Source organism: Prinia subflava, chromosome Z (assembly GCF_021018805.1).
Source record: "Prinia subflava isolate CZ2003 ecotype Zambia chromosome Z, Cam_Psub_1.2, whole genome shotgun sequence".
Classification (NCBI taxonomy): Eukaryota; Metazoa; Chordata; class Aves; order Passeriformes; family Cisticolidae; genus Prinia; species Prinia subflava.
In genome coordinates this window covers 12,448,143-12,471,518 of record NC_086283.1, presented here as the reverse complement: position 1 = coordinate 12,471,518, position 23,376 = coordinate 12,448,143, and the positions used below count along the sequence as shown (strand labels likewise).

General features: G+C 38.4%; 1 protein-coding gene across 2 annotated transcripts in view; it reads left to right on the top strand.

The window, feature by feature from the left end:
- GRID2 (glutamate ionotropic receptor delta type subunit 2) overlaps window positions 1–23,376 on the top strand; it is a 682,022-nt gene that overhangs the window by 544,553 nt on the left and 114,093 nt on the right. For both annotated transcript variants that reach the window (XM_063423230.1, XM_063423229.1), the window contains 2 exons: window positions 8,318–8,515; window positions 16,137–16,449. In XM_063423230.1, coding sequence (XP_063279300.1) covers window positions 8,318–8,515; window positions 16,137–16,449 — 511 coding nt within the window. The remainder of the gene's footprint in view (window positions 1–8,317; window positions 8,516–16,136; window positions 16,450–23,376) is intronic.

Below are 23,376 nucleotides of genomic sequence, written 5' to 3'. Positions count from 1 at the left end.
TTGAAGTTGACAATAAAAATATCAAAAAAAGTGGCAGACTACACATATGGATGAGAATAGGCCAAATGTAAAATCTTCTTAATACTGTACTCAGTTTGGAGGATATGAATGAGCTTCTTGCTGTAGAAAAGGTGACTTTTCTGTTAGTGCAACCGACTTTCTAATCCATCTGTTTGAAAAGCATAGGATCAGAGAATGGTGGGTTCCGGTGCCAGTATGGTTACACAGCCCATTGGCACAATATTTAGTTATCCAAGATCTTGTAGATTTGAATCCTTCATCTATGTTTCAGTTTTATTAAGGGGTGGGGAGTCTGTTGTGTTTTGCAGTAATTTTGTAACTGTTGATAGTGGGAGAATTTCTGTAATGAAAGAGTGGAATGTTTCAATTAAATTTTGGTCATTGATTCTAACATGAATTAATGTATATTGTCGTTCAATTAAAAATAACAAGCTGCTATGCTGTTCCTAGCCAAATAAAATCCCCAAAACAGCAGTCAGTGAAGCACTTGAGGAAATTAAGTGTTTGGGCTGCATATTTCACCAATATCTTTTGGGGAAGGAAATGCAAAATTGCTAACATACAAAAGGGGGCCAATAATTTTTTTTTTCTTTTTTTTTTTTTTCCTTTTTTTTCCCCTTTTTTTTTTTTTTGAGTCAAGGAAAAAGTGATTTTGCCTAGCAACAAGATAATAACATCTTGTGCTTGAAAATACTTTGGTTGTATTTTATCAGACTTAGTGTTTCTTGTTGGTTATAATGGTTGTGCTCGGTCATCCAGCAGCTATTGGAAGGGAGTTGAGAAATCTAGTAATAAGTTTGAATTTCAGTTTGGGGAGCAGTTTCTTAACATTTGAAGGGAATGGGAGTTTTTAAAGTGTCACGGTGACTATTTACTTCATGAGATAGCCAAGACTCAGCCTGGGCTATGGGAATCATTTACTGTGCCTGTCCACTGTTTCTAGAGTCAGTGTCAAGCACAGATTGACAGTTTTGCCCACAACTGAGCTTCATTTCTCACTTTCTTTGTTTCTTTTCTTTCTTGTTCTCTCACTACCTTTAGTAGAGAAAGAGGGAAAATTTAATGAATGTAGAGTCCTATTGAATGGAGTGTCGCTATCCCAGTGTGTTCAGAAATTTTTGCTGAGCACAGAGGTAATTTTCATATGCTTTATGAATTCGAACCACCCATATAATTACCTAATTTCAAAACTCTCTTCATAAAATCATTTAGTTGGGAAAAGACCTTTAAGGTCATCAAGTCCAACCATTGACCCAGCTCTGCCAAGCCCACTACTAAACCATGTCCCAAAGTGCCACATCTACCTGTTTCTAACATCTGCAAATGTCTCCAGGGATGGTGACTTCAGCACTGCTCTGGGCAGCCTGCACCAAAGCTTGACAACCCTTTCAGTGAAGAGATTTTTTCCTAATATCTAAAGTAATTTTCCCCTGGCACAACTTGAGGCCATTTCCTCTTGTCCTGTAGTTTGTTTCTTGGAAGAAGAGGCCAATTACCACCTTGCCATAACCTCCCTTCACGTACTTATAGAGAGCAATTATGTCCCCCTGAGCCTCATTTTCTCCAGGCTAAACCCCTCAAACTCCCATGGCGTTCCAATTTGTTGTAAATCCCAGTAGTGATTAGTTTCTCTAACCTCAAAAGCCATTTTTTTACCCAATATTTTGTGTATAGTGCCCTGGCCAGGAAGTTTCTGTCTGTGCTAAGGGGTAAAGGGTATTTAGCTGATCAGGAAAATAATACAAAGCATTCTGTTTTGCTTTTGCTTTTTCATTTGTAAAGTACATCCTAGCTTTTTAGAATTTTTGTATTTAGAACAAGTAAAAGACCTTCACAAATAAGTACAGCAGAGTAGGGTATTATAGCTTCATATAATTTCTATCCTGAAATAAATCTCAAGGCCACAGAATCCACACTTTAAATTGGATACAAAATCTATCTTATTGCCCAGTGATCTCCTAATGAGGTGTTGGGCACAGGTAAAATCATGAACAGCTGAGCCACTTCCTTGTAAACATCCCACTGAACACAACTCTTTTCTTCCTCTCATGTATTTTAATTAGAGTGCCGTGTTAAGATCAGAATGAAACTTTTCTGTTGTTTCAATAAAATTTTCTGTAATTTGTCCAGAAAGAAAGCGTCTGTACAAAAATACTGGATGTTTAAAAATCAATTTTCATTGAGGAACTAAAAGACTAGTATCAAAGCTTAGAATTAAAAGTCACTATTCTACTGGCTAAAAATCATCCCAAACAAAGACTCTGGGTTTAGGGAACTGAATTTCTGAAAAGCAATCATTCTCTTGTTCTCCCTCCCTGCCTCCTCTAAGGCTGGAATTTATTGCTTGACTTTATCATCCACATCTGTAGCACAGCTACAAACAGATGTTTCTCTTTGATTGTCTAATTAATTAACACAACCAAGTTAAACTCAACCTAATTGTTCTTTTCTGCTATTTAGCTTGAGTATTGCTCCTTCTGTTTTCAAGCATGAAGGTCATCTGTGCCCAACAGCTTTTCTCTCCTTTCCTATTTTTAACTTTATTAGAGGGTGTAGTAAAGAACATAAAAAGATTACTTCAAACCAGATATTTTATCTGAATTATTGGCATGTCTGAGAATTTCATCAAAGTAAATAAGAACTGTATTTTGTACTTTCAAGTCTGAGACTCTTGAAGGGTTTAGCAAATTGTCCTGGTTCTGGCCAGGACGCGGTTAATTTTTGCAGTAGCCGGGAGGGGATGTGGCTGAGACCCACATGTTGTGCTATGCCATCTCACACCAGTTTTCAGGGATGCTGGGAATGTTTAATTGTATCAGTCTTAACATGTAGGCTATTGTTAACCTCTGTCAGTCTTAGTTTGTGGCTTCTTCTTTGAAATGTGTGATAACAGGAAAATGAATGGAGACAAACATTTTCTTGAGCTACTTCCCCAAAGTACTTGTACCATCATGTCATCTTCCCGGCACTTTCTCTTTTTTATGTCGTTTTGCCTTAATCTTGGGTTCAACTTAATCCTTCCTAAGCTGTGCCAGTCTAGCATTTGTGGTTTCTCTTGCTTGGGGGGGTACATAATCACCTCTGAAGCTGGGCTTTGTCTTCCTTCAGCCATAAAAAGCAATATGCAAAGCAATATGCATAGCTTCACTCAGGATAACCATTATGTTTGCTGTTGACTTTCATTTTGCTGCAGGTGGTTTTGGCTGTGTGGTGCTTAGCTGTCCACCATGGTTAGCCCACAGTCCTGTGTAAAATCCACCAAGTTTCAAACCCATCCTCCTTTGGGTCAGGGTAGCACAGCTCTGTGAAGAAGAAACCAGGCAGTGGTAACTGTGGAGCTGTTTTGAGAAGAAGCCCTTATCACAGGCCTAGTAGTGCTGCATTCAGTTGACAAGGGGGCATGTTGAAAGTAAAGTTGAATGAAAATTGCCCCTCTCTTAAAGGATCTGCATTGAGGTTGGATGAAAAATTACCCCTAAATATACTGGATGTATGTGGTTCAGTGAGGCAAATCATCAACCTTGCGAAAACAAGAAGTTAAGGCTGTGCAACCTATTCATTTTTTTTTTTCTGCTCAGTCATGAATCTTGTGACTTGTTGGCTTTTCCAGACCTCCCTGGCTTTACAAGATGTGAAGTCTGCCCTTGCCCCATAGAGGCTCCTAAGCCCCCTAGAGAGGTGTCTCCAAGAGGAGGAGAAAGACAAGCAGGAGCAGTGGCCTTCCTTGGATCACTTCACTGTATTCTGGAACAATTTAGGTTTGAAGCGATCCTTGGGTGGCAGCTGTGTACAGCAGGGTAAATATTAGAGCAGGTTATTGGAATGGTGTTCAGGGGAATTTTGAGCATCTCCAAGGCTAACAATTGTATAGGTTCTCTGATAAAAGCCTTCTTATATAGTCTGAATTAGCACTCGCTTTGAAGAGAAAGTGTATCAGGATTTTTCTGAAATTATTGGGGTCAAATAGAACCTTCATCATCCGGGTCAATTTTTCTACCTCCAAAATCATCAATTAGTTAATCAGATTTTCACACCTACTTTCTACAAGCCCATCACTGTCCTCATTGTTTTGCTGTGTTTATTTTCTTTCTGCAAGTTCAACTTTCTTAAGGATGGAGACAATCATTTCAATCATTTTAACATCCATATTGTAGCATATTGTAGAGATGTATGCACCTTTCCATAGCTCCCATAGCAGCCTTTCAGTAAAAAAAAAAAAAAAAAAAAAAAAAAAAAAAAAAAAAAAAGAAGGACAGCTGGCATATTTCAGGCTGCAGCATTTATGAGGGGAAAATATCAAGGCAAATATTTTTGTCCTCTTTCAATGCATTCTCAGAAATGTAAACAATTGCACAAAAAATATCATGGCAGTAGACTGGTTTTCTTTTGTTTGGAATGTGGTTAAATTGTTTGCTGCTTCAGACTTCAACAAAAATTGCAAAATATTAGTTGTTTTGCGTAAAGCTAATCAACTATATTTCATTACAGGACGATGTCCTATGTACAGGACATTGGACATTGGGGTTTTTTTTCAACAGCAAACAATATTACATTGCTTAATAAAGGACTATTAAGTCCTAATAAGGGTATTAGTTGTGAAGAACTGCATTTTAAATAGCATATTAAATCACTACAGTGAGCAACTGGATAGAAAATCAGTTTATGAGAAACTATTTTCTAAATAATTTAATGATAAAAATTATTCCTTTCTAATATGAAACTTACCAGCTTCTAAAATGTCCTTTGTGGACATCAATCTTTAGAATTTTGTTCTAAAATAGTGTGTTTATATTGATAAACTACCTTTTTTTGTTGTTTGTTGCAGAAACTTTTCTTTCCAGTAATTTTGAGTTTTTATTTATGGAATCTATCATTCAGGTGATCAGCAAAGCTGAATTCATTTTGTGCACTTGTTTAAGAGAGACTTTCATCAACTTAATCTCAATTTCTTCCATGTTCTTGGAACCTGGGCACTGGAAAACTGCTTTAAAAATTCCTTTTACTTTCTTTCCTCCATTTTTAGCCAATTGCACCATTCTTAGATAATATGGAAAAAAGAAATTCTATCTGACAACTAGTATTATTCCTATTTCTATAATAAGTTGAGACAGTCCACCTTTAACTTCTTTTTGTTGTTGGTAGTGTTTTTTTTGTTTGTTTGGGGTTTTTGTTTGGTTGCTTTGTTTTGTTTTGTTTCCTTTTAGTCAGGGGTGGAGTTGTTTGGTTCATTTTCTACTTGTTTCGAGTTTGGGGTTGATTTTTTTCCTGGATTTCCTAGAGTCAGAAAAGAACATCGTGCCAGTGCCGTTTGGTTGCATCCTTTCTTCTTTGGTAGCATCCTCAGCATGTGGCTGTCCTTGAGAGTATTTACTCAATCATTTACAAATGATGCTTTCTTATTTCAAGAACCTTCTGCCTGCAATTCAGTGACACCTGTTCATATCAAAGGACATTCTAGCAAGCTAAAAATATTAGTGAGGTATAGAATTAGTGAAAAAATGGTAAAAAATACTCTGGCTTCAAAGTAACTTACAAATACAAGTGGTAGAATAATAAAGAAATATTTTAAACACCAACAAAGATTCTACTGTAGTTACAATTAAAGTTTGGGCCACAAACACTGCAAAAAATCAGTTCTGTTTTCTTCTATCTGCTTGTCAGTTTTGCAGACCAGAACTAAGTGGTCAGGGAGCGGTTTCATGGGTTTGTCCTGGCCAAGCCATGACAAGTCAGAACTAACTTTTTTGCACACCAGAACAGATGTTTCTGTTAACCTTATACAAAATTGCAGCACGGTGTAATGAATTAAAAGAAAGACATGTAGCATCATATTTTAAAAACTATCTGTGTTACAGCACCTGAATGCTTTTGGAGATAATTTATCATTTTGCTGTACTTAGATCAGACAGGTGTTTTCAGAGAAAATAAAGAATAAGCTGAGGTGAAATCAATCTATGGCAGTGTCTTGGTTTGAAAGACAGATATCTGCTAGGAAGGGGCAGGACTTCCTTAGAGATGGAGAATTTAAATCTCTTCCTTCTAAATTATTCCAATTAAAAAAATTAAAGGTGCTTTCAGACAGAGGTATGGGGATAGGAATAACAGTTCTTTACTAGTATATATGACAAAATGACAAATAAACAACAACTACAGCATCAATAATAAACAGAACCAAGAACCTTGAGGGCTTTCTTTTACAAAAGCCCAGAGCAGTTTGATCTCGCTGCCCCTGAGGGACTCCGAGAGGCCGAACTGGAAGGGAGGAAAGTCCCGGGCTGGTGGATGAGATGAGGAGCTCTGCGCTGGCAGCTGGAGCAGCAGGGGTGTCCCGGCAGGGCTGGGCAGTGCAGGGCTACAGAGCAGCAGGAGAGCCTCAAAGCTCCGAAGAAGCAGCGGCGGTGGGGGGAGGGCTGGAGAAAGCGAGTTCAGGATTCCCGGGTACACAGCAGATGATGATAGATTTTTTAGGATGAGGCAGAGGCAGAGGGCAGCCTGACCGTCCTCCTCGGCGCTGAGAGCAAGAGTGCCTCCCCCTCCCCCAGATCTTTTTGCCTTTCCCAAAGCTCATCATCTCTCTCTTCTTCAGAGCAGGGGGAGGGTTTGCCACTAGCTGGGGCTAATGAGGCCAAAGAGGCCACTACTGGGGAAAGGTGCTCCTTCAGCACCTGGCTTATTTCTTTTACTAGAACTTTTACTACATCTGGGTGGTTCATTTTTGAGGTGGGCTTTATGTCAGGGTCAGGTGGTGGGGCAGCATTTTTAGTTTGTGGGGTAGTGTCAGGCTCTATGGCAGCACCTTTAGTCTCTAGGGCAGTATCTTTATTCTCTGGGGTAGGTATCAGGGTGGTTATCTAGGCTAATCTCTTCTTATCTCTGAATATTAAATAGGATAGGCCTGTGAGCAATACTAGCTATTGTATGATATCATTAGCATTTAGAGAAGATTTAAACTAAAAGAGTCCTGTATGCAGCTTTAGCCTATAGACAGCGGTGAGAGCGCTGGACATAGGAAAAAGAGAGTGTCACCCTGGCAGACTTCTCCGGGCGGTGCCACGGGTGACATGGAAACACATAAGGGGTAGACCTGTGTGTTCTGAGAAACAGTCTGTGGTGCGAGAGAGACTCCTCTCTCTCCCTTGCTGAACTGAAGATTAGTTTGTTTTTGAGTGGTGATTGTTTGATCTAAAACCCAAAAGTTTGGTCTGTGAAGAGTAATGTGTGGGAGGTAGAAACTGGGAGAAGAAATGTTCTGAGAAGTTTTTATTTCTGTCTCTGTGTGTGTTTAAGAGTTTTTCTGTCTCTGTTCTTATGTAATGTAATAAAGTTTTGGTGGTTTTTGTTTTGTTTTCAAGATTTAAGCCTGCTCTGCTCTGTTCCTGATCACATCCCACAGTAGTTGTTAGAGAAAAACATATATTCATAAGTACATTAACATCTAGCCAGTACCAACCCATGACAGGCAGATATATATATTTTGTCCTTAGAAATATGATCTGGTTTTTTGTATGCTTTTTTAAAAAAAAAGAAAAGTGAAGAGGAATGTCTAGAAATTAATTGTGCAACAAGAATAGCAGAGCAGGGGTGATTTAATAACAAAATAGAGAAAACTATTACAAGTCTTTCCAAAAGTAAGAAAAGCATGTTGTTTGGAAATCTGACCTTTCAGTATGAGCTTTTAGTATCTATTTGTATCCTTTGTGATGGTCATCTTTTAGATGAATATTCACCAATCATTCTTATAGACAGCCTTAAGTCCTATAATCGATTGTCCCTAATCTAATCAAATGGAGTTCCTTTGGATAGAACTATTTAAATTTAACTGGTCTATATTCAGGTTTCAGTAGAAGGACAGGAGCAATACAAGTTTGTTTTGCCATGGTTTTCTTTACTTAAAACATGAATTAGTGGCTGCATTAGGTACAGTGTTCACCCAGCTAGTGGAAAATGGCAGCGCTGTAGAATCCTCCATATTTATGGCCAGACATTGAGTGTATGTCTGTCCTGCTGACCATAAATGTGGTCAGCAGGCAATACTAAAAAGTATTTCAGTTAAAATGTTACAGCAGATGATCAGCTTCTGAAATACATAATAGGGAATAAAATTTCTTAGTTGAAGGAAATCCAAAACAAAGTAGCATTTTGCAGAATGTAAGGGGCACTGCTAACAATGTATTTTAGGAAAATGTTGTATAAATAATATTTTAGTAGTTCCTCCTTCTGTGTAAAAAAAGTCCAGCACCCAAACATGGCATATAATTGGAATATTAACAGATTCCTCCTTTGTTTTTTTGTTTAGGAAGAGCCTTTTGTTATGGTGTCTGAAAATGTTCTGGGAAAACCAAAGAAGTATCAGGGCTTCTCAATAGACGTGTTGGAAGCCTTGGCCACTTACCTCGGCTTTAAATATGAAATCTATGTAGCACCAGATCACAAATATGGGAGTCCTCAGGATGATGGGTCATGGAACGGTCTGATAGGAGAACTGGTGTTTAAGGTAAGGTCATTAGTAATTTATTAAGTAATAATGTGTGATAAATATGTGATAAAGTTAACAAATATGTTTTGTTTGCATTAGCCAGTAACCTTTTTTATGGGCAATTGATAACACTTTGTATACTGCACTTTCCCAGCACTTGAACAGTGTGCACTGGATAGCACCAAAAAAGCTGGAAATTATACTTGTTACTAACTGTTTAAGAAGCAGGGCAATTTCTCTTTTTTTTTTTCAACCAAAATAAAATCTAAATAGTCAAATAATGGGATGCACAGCGCCCTAATTAATTTGGCAAGACCTGACACAAATGAGTTGAAGAGGCTTCAAAAGAGGAAAAATTGTGTTGCAGTAATTAGTGATACATTACATAAATAATGTATAGCACTTAGAAAAATGTTGGTATGATGAATACATGAAGTATATAATAAACAGAAAATGTTTTATTGATGTAAAATAACACATTATGTAGATATATGAATATATTATCTATTCTGTAATTAATAAAACATTTACTCTACTTAATTTGACATTAATTGTTCAATATTATATCATAAATAAATCAAACCACATGCATATGCAATGTTTCCCTTTTCTCCTTTTGCCCATTCCTTACATCTTATCTGCTTGGAGTTTCTCCCATTGAGAGAGAAAAGACTAGGCAGACTCTATTGTGCCGGTGCCTCATTTGTACTGTGAACATATGTATATACTGTGAATATATGTATTTTATTTGCTCTTGATTAAGCAAGAGCAAATCTACCCCCTTATGTGGGGTAGCTTTTACAGCTGTACAGTTCTACATTTGTTGTGCTTCCTTAAAGACATGCAGTAGATATTCATGTAAATAACTTAGCCTTTGGCTATTGAAGTGCTTTTCCAAACATGCAGTTGAAATTTAATTTATAAGCACATATAACAGTAAGGAGTACCACGGTCAGGTACAGGACCTAAGTCTTTCAATAAAGGAAAAGAAAATATTTAAAAAATATATTCTCCGTGGGTAAAAGAATATTGATAGGTTTAACCTATTCTGCCTTCCTGAGCAGCAGAGAGCCTGTTGGAATGGAAAAACCCAGCTACTCATTCTGTACCCATATCACCTTTCATACACCTATGCTGTAATAATAAACTGCCTTTGCCATCTCCCTGTGCCCTTATGAAACTGGAAGGTGGAATTGGATGCTCACAATTGGTAATCTGGACACAGCTAGAAAAGTAGATTTTCCATCACCTTCTAAACCTTGACAACTAAAAATTTCTCATCTAATTTTGAGATGTAACACCACAATGGTCCACTGCTTAATTTTAACCCTACTTTCTGCCTCTAACTCTGATGTTATGCTACACCCTACTCTCTGCAGTACTCATCAGGCCACTGCATAACACAGAGTGGAGGTGTCTTAATTCTAGATGGTCTAGAAATGGAAGTGGGCCTGGAATGTTTTTTGTTTATTTGCACGGATGATTGGTAAGGCAGAACTCATAACAACTCAACTGGCTCCAAGGAAAGACATGTACGGCATTCTCATCCCTTGGCAGGCAGGGATTCAAACAAATACCTAATTGAACGTGGTAACCAGCCAGGTCTGTAAGTCCATGTCTCAAGTGCAACAGATTTACCAACCAGTTACGATTTTGCCATAAATGAGTCTTCATGGATATGAAATCTTCCTGTACATCTAGTGTATGAAGGGTTAATGGAACTGCATTTGGAATTTGAAACCCCTATACTATGGCAGTGTATAATTTTTCATCTTCCTTACAGTTATGTAATTAATCAGCAGTAAAGGTTCACTGTGTGCTTCTCTCCCATTCTCTGTCCCTCTTAAGGCAAAAGAACCTCTGGGCGAGCAGCCAGTGTCTATCTACCCCTCACCAAGTGCAAGCTGTTCCTGAAAGACTGCTTTCTTACTTAATGTGAACTGCTTCCAGAACTCAAATTTCCATCCTCTTGGCAACTTCATAAGGAGAAGTAAAGGAGCACAGAATAGTTTTAAATTAAAGGCCTAACCTGTTTGAAACACAGCATTTCCTTGTTTTCCCAACCAAGTTTTACATGATAGTCTGGCCAACAAGTGGAGGAATTCCAGAAACAATGGGAGTGCTCTTTGCCTGTTAGTGTGTCAGCCAGAAATGAGCTCGGCAAGAAACAAGTCTCACTCAAGGGTAATGGAAAATAGCTGTCTTATCTTTTTGAGTGCACAGAATCATACAACCATTTAGCTTGGGAAAGACCTTTAGGATCATGAACTCCAACTCCCATCCAGCCCTGCCAAGTCAATCACTAAACCATATCCCGGAGTGCCATGTCTACTTGTCTTTTCAATACCTCCAGGGAGGGTGACTCAACCACTGCTCCTGGCTGCCTGTTCCAATCCTTGGCCACCTTTTCAGTGAATGAAGTTTTTCTAACATCTCCTGTCACAATTTGATGCCGTTTCCTCTTGTCGTTCTTTTTATTGGGGAGATCAATCCCCACCTTATTACAGCCTGGAGATAGGTGTGGAGATCATCTCGCTGAGAAGGGTGTCTTTGCCCGCTCCAGAAGACGTGCCATATGAAATAGCAGTTGCTGTAGCAACCACATGACTTCTGTGCTCAAGATCAATATTCACTTCTTGCATTAACCATCTTCAGCGTGCAGCCGTCTCTGGTGCAGGTCCTGGTATCAGGGAGAGCAGTCCCAGGCTGATCTTGTTTGCAGCAGCCCTGCTGCAGTGGGATGGCAGGGCAGGAGCCCAGCTGTGCCAAGTACATGCCCTGGGCCCACAGCTGGCTTCACAGACATGACATTGTGCCAAGTTCACTCTGTTCCAGATTTGAAGACAAGGTTTCTGTTGGCTGCTAAAATAGGAGCTGGAATCAGCAGAACAGAGCAAGTGGTCTTTAATTTGAATTTGGAAACTGATTCAAACTCCCCTCCTTTGATTGTCAGGACTTATATTAGGTACACACTTGGTCCATGCACCTTTTCTAGTCAAAATAACCTGAATGTAACCCTGCTATACTAAGGTTTCTGTTTGCTAAACAGCTGAACAGCCTGGTCTTCAGAGAATAAATGCTTTTTGAGAGGAGCACTCCTGGCTCTTGTCCTCTCCTTTCAAATGACCAGGGCCCTCATTGCATCTTGTAGAGCTTCATCTCACAAACAGGATTAGTTCAGAGAGCAGCATCCTCTGTGGAGAGGCTAAAACCATCTCAAGGGAGCAGTGCTTCATCACAAATCTTGCTCTTACTGTTAATTATCTGTGTCTTCTCACAGTGATTCCTTTAGTTGCTCTCTATCCAGATTGCCTGAGGGATAAGCCTGTGTGTCAGGCAAGAGAAGTGGCTAATGCCGCTTCTGGGAGAGCTCACTAGGCTTTCCAGCATGGCTCTGGGCCTCCTGGTGATATTCACATCCATCAACCACTGCTTTTCATATCTCACCATGCTACCTTGATCATTACAATTTTTTTTTCCTGTGAGAATCTGTGAGGAAGCAAATAGCATAGGGAAGACAGCCTGATTCCACTTAGGTCAATCAGAAAACGAAAAATACATGCTTAATTATTTCTAAATACATTCTTAATCATTTCCATCAGAAAAGGAAAAATACATGCTTAATCATTTCTAAGAGAACTGCAAATCAACTAGAAGCCTCTTATGAGGCTCTTTTTCTATTGCACCTTCTTAAGGAGGTTAGTATAAGAAGGGAGAAACCATACAGGAAGGACAAAGTGGGAAGAGAAAATAATAGCCGAGTGAAAGGAGAGTTATTTGGATCTATGTGTGTTAACTTGAATCAAAATGTCTCTTTGATTGGTTTTTGCCTGTCCATGTTAATAACTGCATAATGAGGGGCTGCGTTTTATTGCTTCTAGCATTTGTTGAAACTTGATTTGACATTGAAAATGGATGAAATGAAGGCCTTCACAGGACCAGTTCAGAACAGATGCATTTATTTTCCCTATCCTTACTCATGAACCACAGAAATTGTCAGAAGATTGCTTTCCATGTGGATGAGATGTGCTTGCTACAGCAGTAGCTTAGGGACATTTCAGGGATTTCTAGGTTTCACTGATAAGCTGGTTCTGTGACACCAGTAGCAACGCTATCAGACCCATTTGGTCATTTCTTTTGGATTTTCTCATTCTGGTTGTTTTCAGTTTTGCAATTTCTCATTGCTCCACAATGGCCTCAGGGGAACTGCTGCTAAGGAAGATAAATACAAAATCCTATACAGGTCACACAGAGCAAAATAATGCCCTCTGCTGTTTTTTTGCAGTCTGTTTCAGAAGTCACAGTTTCATTCATGAGAAATATGTAAGACATATGATGGTTGTTTGATTTTGGCACTGCAAAAACTTAGTGGAGCGCTATACATGTTTATAATTCAAATTGGCAGCTATATATCTAAATATTGACATAATTGCATGCATTTGCCTTTCTATCTCAAAAGCACTAAGTGAACTTTTACTGCTTCAAACTGATGTCTTCTCTGATCCAATCCGACATGTTAATGACAAGCATTTGATTTTTTTCATCTTCCAATTTTGAAACAAGATGACAGAATCTATATGTAATCAAGGATGCTTACCATCAGTAAATCAAGTATCAAGTGAAGCTTAACCTTGCTTTTGTGCTAAAAGTGTAGTTTTCTGGGAAATCAGTGTTTATGATCCAATTTATCCAATTTAGTAAGTTAAGAATATGAGTTACCGTATTTCCTTGTAGCCTTTTTTTGTTGGGGGGTGGGGGGTGAGGCATTTTTGTTGTTGTTTTGTGGGTTTTTTTGTTGTTGCTGTTTTGTTTTGGTTTTGTTTCAATTTTTTTAAAAACAGCTAAAAACCAGAGTGCTAAAGAAGTCAGGACTTACCTCTCTCCCTTCTGTTTTTCACTTTACTACCTCTCAAGAAATAAAGACATAGAATCACAGAATGGCTTAAAGATCATCTAGTTCCAGCCCCCCTCCTTCACTAGATCAGGTTGCTCAGAGCCCTTCCTTGACCACTTCCAGGGATGGGGCATCCCCTGCTACTCTGGCCAACCTGTTCCAGTGTCTCACCACCTTCACAGTAAAGAATTTCTTTCTAATACCTGACTAAACCTACTCCCTTTCAATTTGAAGACGCTTCCCTCCATCCTGTGACTCCAGACCATTGAAAAAAGTCTCTCTCTACCTTTCTTGTAGGCTCCCTTCAGGTACTGGAAGGCTACAATTAGGTCACTTCAAAGCCTTAATTATATATGAAGCATATAAAATAGCAGGACACAATTACATCACAATTGTTGCTGCAGTACAAGAAAGGAAACGCAACCTTTCCATTAGCACAGTCTTGTTCCACTGTCATCGTTGGTTGATAACTGGAGTGGAACCATAATTCTGGGGAATGTGGAAAGACTGCTTCCCAGAGATGCAAATCAGAAGTAGTATTTCCATAGATACCATGGTGTCTGATTTTTTCTTTAATTCTCTTAAATGTATTTAATGGAAAAAAAGTGTTCTCCTGTAAAAAGGAAGGGGAAAGCAGAAGAAAATTCTGTTAGTCATAAAGTTAACTATTATTTGGTAAAAGTATTGTTACTGATGTATATTGCTTTTTAGTAGAAAAATTTTAAGCATCTTGCAACAATGCAATTTGAATGAGAAACTCTATGATCTAGTATGGTAGCAAAGTATTTTAGTAATATGCTGATCATTAATAACCCAGCTAACTTAACAAGCAGAGGCTGAGTCTAGTCTCTTTTTTTTTTCCCCACATGTCCTCCTTTACCCCTAAATTCCTATTCTGGTTTTTGATATACATTCAGGGAAAAAGCCCCAAATCTATGCTGTTCATTAAATGCAGTCATGATTTCCTGCTTGGCAACTATTGGACTTCTATATTAGTAGATTGTTTTAAAACATATTTATGTTCACAATTGTGGAAGACAGTTCAAATGCTGGCTGTTTTGCATCTTGCTCATGGCAGCTAGGACTTGGCTGTCAGCAGGTGCTGTGAATCACTTCAGTCACTCGTTGAGCAGAAGGTTTGTAGTGAGAGGATGGGGAGACTCAGATAACCTGAATGTTTCCATGGATAATTCTAATTACTGACTGAGTTTGCTTCTGCCCATGGGCAAAGGGCAGCTGAATCATCACTCACAAAAATTTGGTAGAAAGGGACCTGAAGTGAATTCATGAAGCTGTGCTTTCAGCTGTGCTCATCAACACAACTTCACTTAGGACACCAAAGAATTTAATACACAAATTAAAGCTGAAGCTCTAATTCATAGCTTATAAAAAAAAAATCAATATTTTCAAACCCTCTTTTGTCCAAATTATCAGGCTTCCAGCTAAGCTCTGCCATTTTCTCCTGCCAGTGAACTATCAGTATAAAGTGACATCATTTAAACTGAAGTCTTAAGAGCACTGTGATTAGGAGTATATTTGTGCCATGGGTTTCAGACTGCTTTGCACATCATATTAAAGGAGTCTGGTTGATTTACAAAATTTTCTGGTCAGTTTCAGCTGCCGTACCTTCCCACTCAATAGTTCAAATCACATATCTGAGGAACTAGGAATCTCTGCCTTTTTTGGGCAAGAAGAAAGAAATTCAAGAGAGTTAATAGAATTTGACTCAGTACTTTCAAATTTTTGTGCTCTCCTCACCCCCTTCCAAAGGATCAAACACTGCTTTAGGCAGAACAAAAATGGATTAAATCAAGGTAGTAGAAGTTTAAATATTTTAAGTACTCTTTTGTCATATTAAAACATCAAGATTTCACTGTCTTACTGCTCAGTATTTGGGCTTTTTAAAAAGGTATTCATATGTCTGATTTAAGTAACCTTTCTTGTTTTCAGTGAAGCTCTAATTGCACCTGTAAAAAGGAAAGTAGCACCTGCTGTACTTGTGGCTGTTGTCCTGGAGACATAATACATACTGTGAAATACAATGATTAGATCAAGAAATGTTACTCATCCTCTTTTCATGCAAAATGTGTTCTTTAAATTACAACAAAAAATGGAAATGGCACAAAGCAAGTCCAGGCTAGCTGCAGGACAGGTGGCATTGCTGGAGGAATTGCTTATCAGGGGCATACAGAGGAATTAATCGTAAAGGAACTGCATGCAGAATCTGCCCTTCTGCACTTTAGACTTTGCAGATAAAATTGATTTATAGTGGAATTTCAGGCGCTCCTAGGGTAGTAGCCCTTTGTCATGATCATCAAATCATAAAAATATTTTATAGATTTGGCTTTATCAAACAACTAGTTTCCTATGATTGTGATCTGCTATGCACAAAATCTTACTTGTGCCACAATGCAGGGATGGCTTTAGTAAGCTAGGGTGACAAAAATGACCAAAAGTAGATTTCCTCCAGGTATTATCTGGCTTTGTAGTCTTTTGATTTCTTGGAAAATAACAACAAAGAGAGCTGATGTGCCAAAGTCTACCAAGTGAGGTTTGCTTGCAGAAACTAAGGCACATGGTTGATATACCCTGCTCAAGCCTTAATGACCTTTCTGTCCTCACATGCTGAAGACTTCAGTCTTGGTACCTGATTCTCCCTCTACTCAGCTGCTATAAATCACAGGGAACAAAGATCTTTTTCGTAGCTCCTACTTAGGCATGTTGGTTTTTTCTTCCTCTCTGCAGAGAGCTGACATTGGGATCTCTGCCCTGACCATCACCCCCGACAGGGAGAACGTGGTGGACTTCACAACACGCTACATGGACTACTCAGTGGGCGTGCTGCTGCGCAAGGCAGAGAAGACAGTGGACATGTTCGCCTGCCTGGCCCCGTTTGACCTCTCCCTGTGGGCCTGCATTGCTGGCACAGTGCTCTTGGTAGGGCTCCTGGTCTACCTCTTGAACTGGCTCAACCCCCCACGCCTTCAGATGGGATCCATGACATCTACAACTCTCTACAACTCCATGTGGTTTGTCTACGGATCCTTTGTGCAGCAAGGTAAGAGACAGAGGGAGACTCTGCCTCCGAGAGAAAACCTGTATGTCCTTCCCATTGCTGTAGAGAATTTCGTCTCCACTGCCTCCCTCCCACAGCCCACAAGGAACTGGGAGCACTGGAAAGCTTTCTGCTAAAAGATTTCCTAGATATTTGGCTACCCTTTATGGGACCCTGAGAAGTTCAGAGCACTGGGTGCTAGCTTTTGATTTGTTTTGTTATTATAGAAAGGTGATTTTCCTCTGAGGAAAAAAAAGTATTGCTCATGAGTTGCTAGAGAATTTTTCAATATTATCAAGTGCTATGTTCTTATCTGGTCAGACAGAGAATGCTGGAATTTGGATTTTAAACTAAGTTTAGACTAGTCAGCAATGCTAAATGATCTTACTGTGTCCGATATTCTTTCCTCCCTCTTCTGATTTTTTTCAAATTCCCGATATAATGTTTAGATTCAAGCTTCTGTGTCCTTCCTGATTCCTTTCTCAATCCCATCTAGCACCTGGTATAGCCCAGGCTGGACTCCAGTTCTGCTTATATTCCCAAGTCCTTCACAATCTAACTCTTCTGGCAGGGTTTTAACCATGCATCCTAAAGACATCAAGGCCTGCAGGTCTTGACTGGGTATATACGGCTTAGAATTTGGGTCTACAAGTTGTAATGCAAAGGGGAATAAGAAAACACAGTTTAATATAAGAGCAAAGAGGGGTTAGATAATAACACTCAATTACAGAACAGAATGCACACCTTCTTGCTTATCCGTGTAATTGTTTCTCAGTCGCTGCTGGCACTGCAGGTACACCTGTTTTAATTTCACAGAGCATCTGCTCTACAAAGAGCCATGGCCACTGCAGCCCCACACTCGCTGACAGTTCTTTGTATTTTAACCTGAATTTGAATGGAACACTGTAGGTAAAGGTGTCACATTTATATAATACTGGCAACCTGTGATCTGGCATTACATAAAAGCTAAAGGTATCCATGAAAATCAAGTATGAAACTCCTAGAGTAGAAAAAAAAGCTAAAATTATGTCACTGTCCAAAAGAAGAAGAAAAGCTTAAGCTGAGACTTTCCACAAGAGGAGTGGTTTTCATTACATAAGCATAGGAGTCATTACTTTTAAAATTATAATTTGCATTGAGCAGCAATGGTCAGCTGAGGAGAGCTGAAGAGATAGTTTCAGGGGTTTTGTGATTTCTTTTTGTAAATAAAACCAAAGACTTCAGAGTAGCTGAGACCTATGGAAGTTTTTTGAATGTGGGTGGGTTTATAAAGCTCTCTTTCTGCCCAAAATATCCCCAGTGTGTTTGGCGAATCCAGCTGTGATAGAGCAGTTGGTCTGTTACAGAACAAGGTTCATTGTATCTGCCCTCCTGTTAGAGTAGAACTTGTGAGTTAGTTTCTTTCCTGCTTGAATGTGAGTCACTTCACACAGGTTTATTGGCCTGAGCATCCCTGCTGTATTCCCAACAGGAGTCCCTAAAGCTTTCTAGGAGACTGCTCAGCTGAGGTTCGGAGGAGGCACAACTGGGTTAACACACCTCAGTCTGAACGATTGTTACCTGAATTGTTTGCCTCATGTTATCCAAGGAAGCCTGTGTTGCTTGTTTCCTGAAATTTCCTAAGTCATAGGTCCTGAGTAGTTGCCCACAAGGGAGCCCTTGGATAGATGCTTAGTTAGCTTAAAAAGAGAAGGATCTTTTGACCAATCAATGAAAATGAGTGCTTACTTAAGGAGGACTTAGAGAGAAACCTTGAATTCAACATGAAATTGAGGAAGAAATTAGACGTAAAGAGGAGGCACCAGGTGGCAAAAAAGCAGACTTCAATAGGGGGGAAAAAAAAAAAAAGGAATTTATTTTAAAAAAAGGAATTTATTTGCGCAGATCTGCATTCACTCCCAGTGGTAAGAGGTGTCACACATGATGGACAACTCAGTAAAACCTGCTGGTGGTGTAAAGCATCTGGGGGCACCAAAAGTGTTGTGCAACTTCAGAAAAAGAAATTCACAGAACTGGGAAGGTGGTAGGAATTATTTACAGAGAGGGAGACGCCTTACCACTCTACCACGTGGTTTTTCAACACAACTCTATTGAATTCGTATTAACCAAAGCATTATTGTTTACTAATCCTTGTGAGTACAGACAAATGAAAATAATTTCCGTTGACAGGGTAACTGGCTATTGTAGTTATTTAGCCTCTGTTTTCATTCATCAGCTCTTCATTCAGCCAAAGAACTGCAGCTTTTATTTGTTTTGGAATAGTAAATCTGTTGCTATCAATTCTGATTGGCAAATCTTAAGTGTAGCAGCATGGGGCATTTCAAATACTGTCACGTTCACTTAAGAAATCTTTCAGCAGCGATTTAAAGCATGACAAGGTACTCATTCCTGTTATCAAAACATAGAGCCAAAGATGCTTTTATGCCCTGTGCTGACAGAAACAAAGCAGCATGAACCGAGGATTGCTTGTGCTTTGATAGTCCTGGATTCTTTGTTTGGGGCTAGCAAGTGATTTGTGGCATCATCTTCTCTTCCTCTACTCTAGACAGAGGAAAAATTTGCAAGCATGCAGACTAGCTTCAGACCTGCCATGGCTCAGAAGACAAAAGAGCCCTCTGCTGCTAAAATACAAGTCATTCTTTAAGGAAACTCATAACCTATTATGATTGAAACAAAGAGCTCATTTCTTCTGAAACGGTTAAAAACTTGGCAGAATTCAGAAAGTAGCTTTAGTTCACTGTGTCCCTTTTTATTTTTCTTCAGCCATGACTCTGATGTCTTGTTCAAAGGCTATTGTTTTACCATTTTTCAATTTTTGAAACACCAAAGAAAAATACAGTGTCGTTGTCTATAGACAAAAGTCAACACAGATCAATTCAATGGTTTTTAAGGCAGGTCTATAATTACTGTCATACTCAATTACAAAATTTAAGTATTTTTATTTGCTTCCTTAAAGGTAGACTGAAAATTAATGTGACTGCTACTTGTATCACAAACAGGTCTTGAACTTGACTTTCAATTTATTACCTCCATATTTCAGTGACTACTCTAGGCACCATTTTGAGACTGGTAATATGGAAATGTGTTTTAAGTTTCCATTTTTATATGAGGTTCATTCATTATTGAGATCAGTCAAAATAATTTACTTTTTTTTTAAGGTACATGAAGATAAAGCTGCAATATAACTCAATCAATATAAAAGTGTATAAAATGCAAAGTGGATTTTTTTATTCTGTACTCAAGCCCTTCATTATAAAAATAAAAAAAAAAAAAAAAAGAAAATGGGCAGGCAGTCCACTGAAATGCTTTGGCTTCCTACCCAATATACCCACTGAATCTGCAATATACTGTGACCACTAGGATGGCAGAGACTTTTAGGTGCTCTTAGCCATGCTGCTGTGGATTATATTAAAAACAAATTCTTCTGACTCTGAAGTCAAAATTCAGGCATGAGTAGTTAAGATAATATCTGTTGTCTTTGAGTTGTCTATTCACCTAAAGATGAAGCAATTTCATCAGTTCAGACTGTGGAGGATTGCAATTGTATTGAAAATTAGTGCCACGGCTTCTGAATTTGATCTTTTCCTTTTTCTCATCCTAGAAAACTAAGCGGCTAAAGCTCTGCATTTTGCTTCTTTTGAATATAAACTTTGACAATTGGACAGAAATCTGGCTCTAGGCAGCCCTGCCTGGGCACAGTGTGTTTGGACAAGGTCCCTTTCTATTCAGAGAGTCTGAGGGATACATGAATAATGATATATTATGTAGTCTTTGCTCAGCTTTTGTGCTACCCTGTACAACCACAGTTTTCCTTCTCTTGAGCCATGGTTTTGTTGCCACTCCCTCAAATTTTGCCCTTATTAGATTTTGCCAGTATAGGGAACCTGCCATGTGAACTCTCAGAGAAGAAACTCGGGGGTTCTAAAAACTTTGCTAAAATCTTCATCTAGATCAACCAAATCAGGTTGCTGCAACAGTCTGATGGCTTTTGTACTTGCTGAGAACCTCGTTTAATCTCCTGAAGGTTTTCTATTAGCTTCTTATTAGGGGCTCTTGTTACAAAACACTCTAGGGAGCACTCTGCTCTCACCAGTACTGGAGAAAATCAATGATTTAAGAAACAGAAGTTCAGGATTAGAGTTACTGCCAACTCTTTTTGTATAATAGATCAGTTTTTGAGACAGGTCAAATGTTGTGGGATTTTTTACCAAGGACTTGCAGAAGAATGTTTTTGGGAATTTTGTTTTGAAGGCAGACTCTCAAATTTTGCTTCAGAATTCAGTGATGAGCTAACTTAGTATAATAGATTTCAACTGAATGTTGACAAAATAATGAAGTTAGAGAAAACTGCAATGTTTTGTATTTGATGTGAAAGACACCATAAAATACTTTGTCTCTATCTTATCACACTCTGCTTATTTTGCTTTGAATTATTCTGTAAGAAAAGGTATTTCTGAATTGGCCTGGCAGGATTTTAGATTATGCAGGTAAAAATGCAAGGCTCTGTTTTGTTTGGGTTTGGAGGTTTTTTTTGCCATAATAGAAAATATCTTTTAAATGGCTGAATTATTCAAGATTTAATCACTTCTTAGTGATTGCAACAAAACAAACATTCATTATAGTTTTATAAAAAGAATTTGACCATAGGATAATGAGCACTTGAAGTATTAGCTGCAAAAATATAATTTCCTTCAGAGATCTTAATACACATGCTTAACCTGGGAAAGTTGTGAAATGGATGATATTAAAACACCACTGGTGGGCCATTTTTTAATCCCCTCATATTTGTTTAAAATGCTGGTCACAACTGGAGGTTTTGATTGGTCATCAGTGGTGTCAGTAATGGCCAATTACGCTGATAATACCTGGTAAATGAGCAAGTCTTACTGTTTGTCTTGTGTAAATTACATTTCATAGGAGCAATAAAACAGCCTCCAAGATTCAGCACTTCAAAGTCATTATAATACTTCTCAGATGGTTAAAGCTGCTCAGAATTCTCAATCTTCTTCCTTGTATTACCACCCAAGGTGTAATATAATCCTCCTGAAATGCACTGCCTGGAGTCTGCTGTTGCTTAATAAATTACTCCATCTTGCTTATCTCACTCTTGGCATATCCCTATCAGTAGGAAACCATTATGCTGTTGCAACATCCTTTCTTAGTGACATTTTCCTCTTAATTAACTGTACAACAATCAAATATTTAATATTCAGAAGAGGACTCTAAAATCATTCTGGAAAAATTCTAGAAATTAATTATATCTTCACATATGATATTTAATGGTGAAACCTGATTTATTTTTAGGGGAGATTATGTTTAGAAAAAAAGATCCAGTATAAAGACTTTAGGACTGGAACCTAGTTCCTAATTTGGTTTCTGCACCTGATCTGCTGGCTGACCACAGAAACATTATTTAATATCTTAGGTATCAGCCCTTAGTTTTAAAATTGAGATATTACCCATCTTCCTTCATAAAAACATGTTTTATATCTTCTGATAGAAGGCAAAACTTAAATGCCAGTCTCATTAATTAACAATTTTAATTGCTCTTCAAAGTAATGCCAGTCTTGACATATTCATGTAGCAAGGGGAACAGACTTGCGGAGCCTAAAATGCACATCACTGAGCTGGGAAAAGGAAAAGTCAGATACCAAACATGTTAGGAAACAAACTACACACACCAGCAGATTTATGTGTGGCATGATAGCTCCACCTTAAATTATGATCCACCAGATTCTGATGTTATTTTGATTAAATCTAGACTAGTGTATCAGTAAGTGTATTTACCTTCATAAAGTCATCTCTCTGAAATGGGGGCTGCAGCCCTGTGGTACCCAAACTCCTTTTGCATGTCTCAGTGGTTTGGCCAGCCCTCTTGACATCATCCAAAAATGAGTACATACTGGCAATTGCATCCTGTGTCTCAAATGTATTTGGAAACCACAAATGATCACTGGAACTGACAGCGTGTACTGAGAGTTGTTACTGTTATTACTGCATACTGTACTGTATGCAGTACACTTTTGTAAGCTTTGGATGTAACTTTATATCCTTTCAGAGGTTTATTTGATTGTCTCTTTTTGAAACTGTAACTCCATGGAATAACCATGCTCCAAGTAAAATGTTCAGTAGTGTGAGAATTTGTTTGCAGCAGTGTGATATCACTAGTGTGAAACTACCAGGGGATATGCTTGGATTTTCCCCTAATTTGAAGTTAAGATTCAGGCAGTTCTCAGAGACATCTTAAATTATGCATTTCTACATCTTCTCTGCACGTTCTTGCTTGAGTAATAGCACTGGGTAAATGAGGCAGTATATTTAGAGATTTTGTGTCTGATACACCATCTGTGAGGAGGTGTAGAATGAATGGCAGTGTGAAAACCCAAAAACTACCTTAATTACCTAGGACTAGCTCCGATTGACTGTGAGAAGGCAATGTCTGTCTGGCTATAGTGTAAACCCCGATCAAGACCAAGTGAGGTAAAAGGAAAGTAGAATTGGATCTCATGGCATCTGTCCATCATTCTGTGTTCTTTCAAAAACATCCTAAGGTGAATATTTTGTTCAGAACAGTTTCTTTAATTGTTATAATTTCTAATATGACTGTATGATGTAATTGGGTAAAGAATAGGTAAATTAAATGTAGATTAGGTAATCAATTTTGACTTTTCAGGGTTCACCTGGGTATAATGTACATTTTATTGAAGAAACAAGGAAGAACCATTTAGTCAGGAACTGAGTGTTTCCTTCATGGACAAACAACATAAGCCCCATTTTTATCTTCAAAGATGTTTAGAAGCTGAAGAGGCAAGTCTTACTTGTCCTGCTATTTGATATTGCTGCATGGGAATTTACACTTAAATTGACAACTTCAGCTGTTTAAGGTAGGAAGGAAGTGAGAAATAAGTTTTAGCTCTATTAAAAATACTC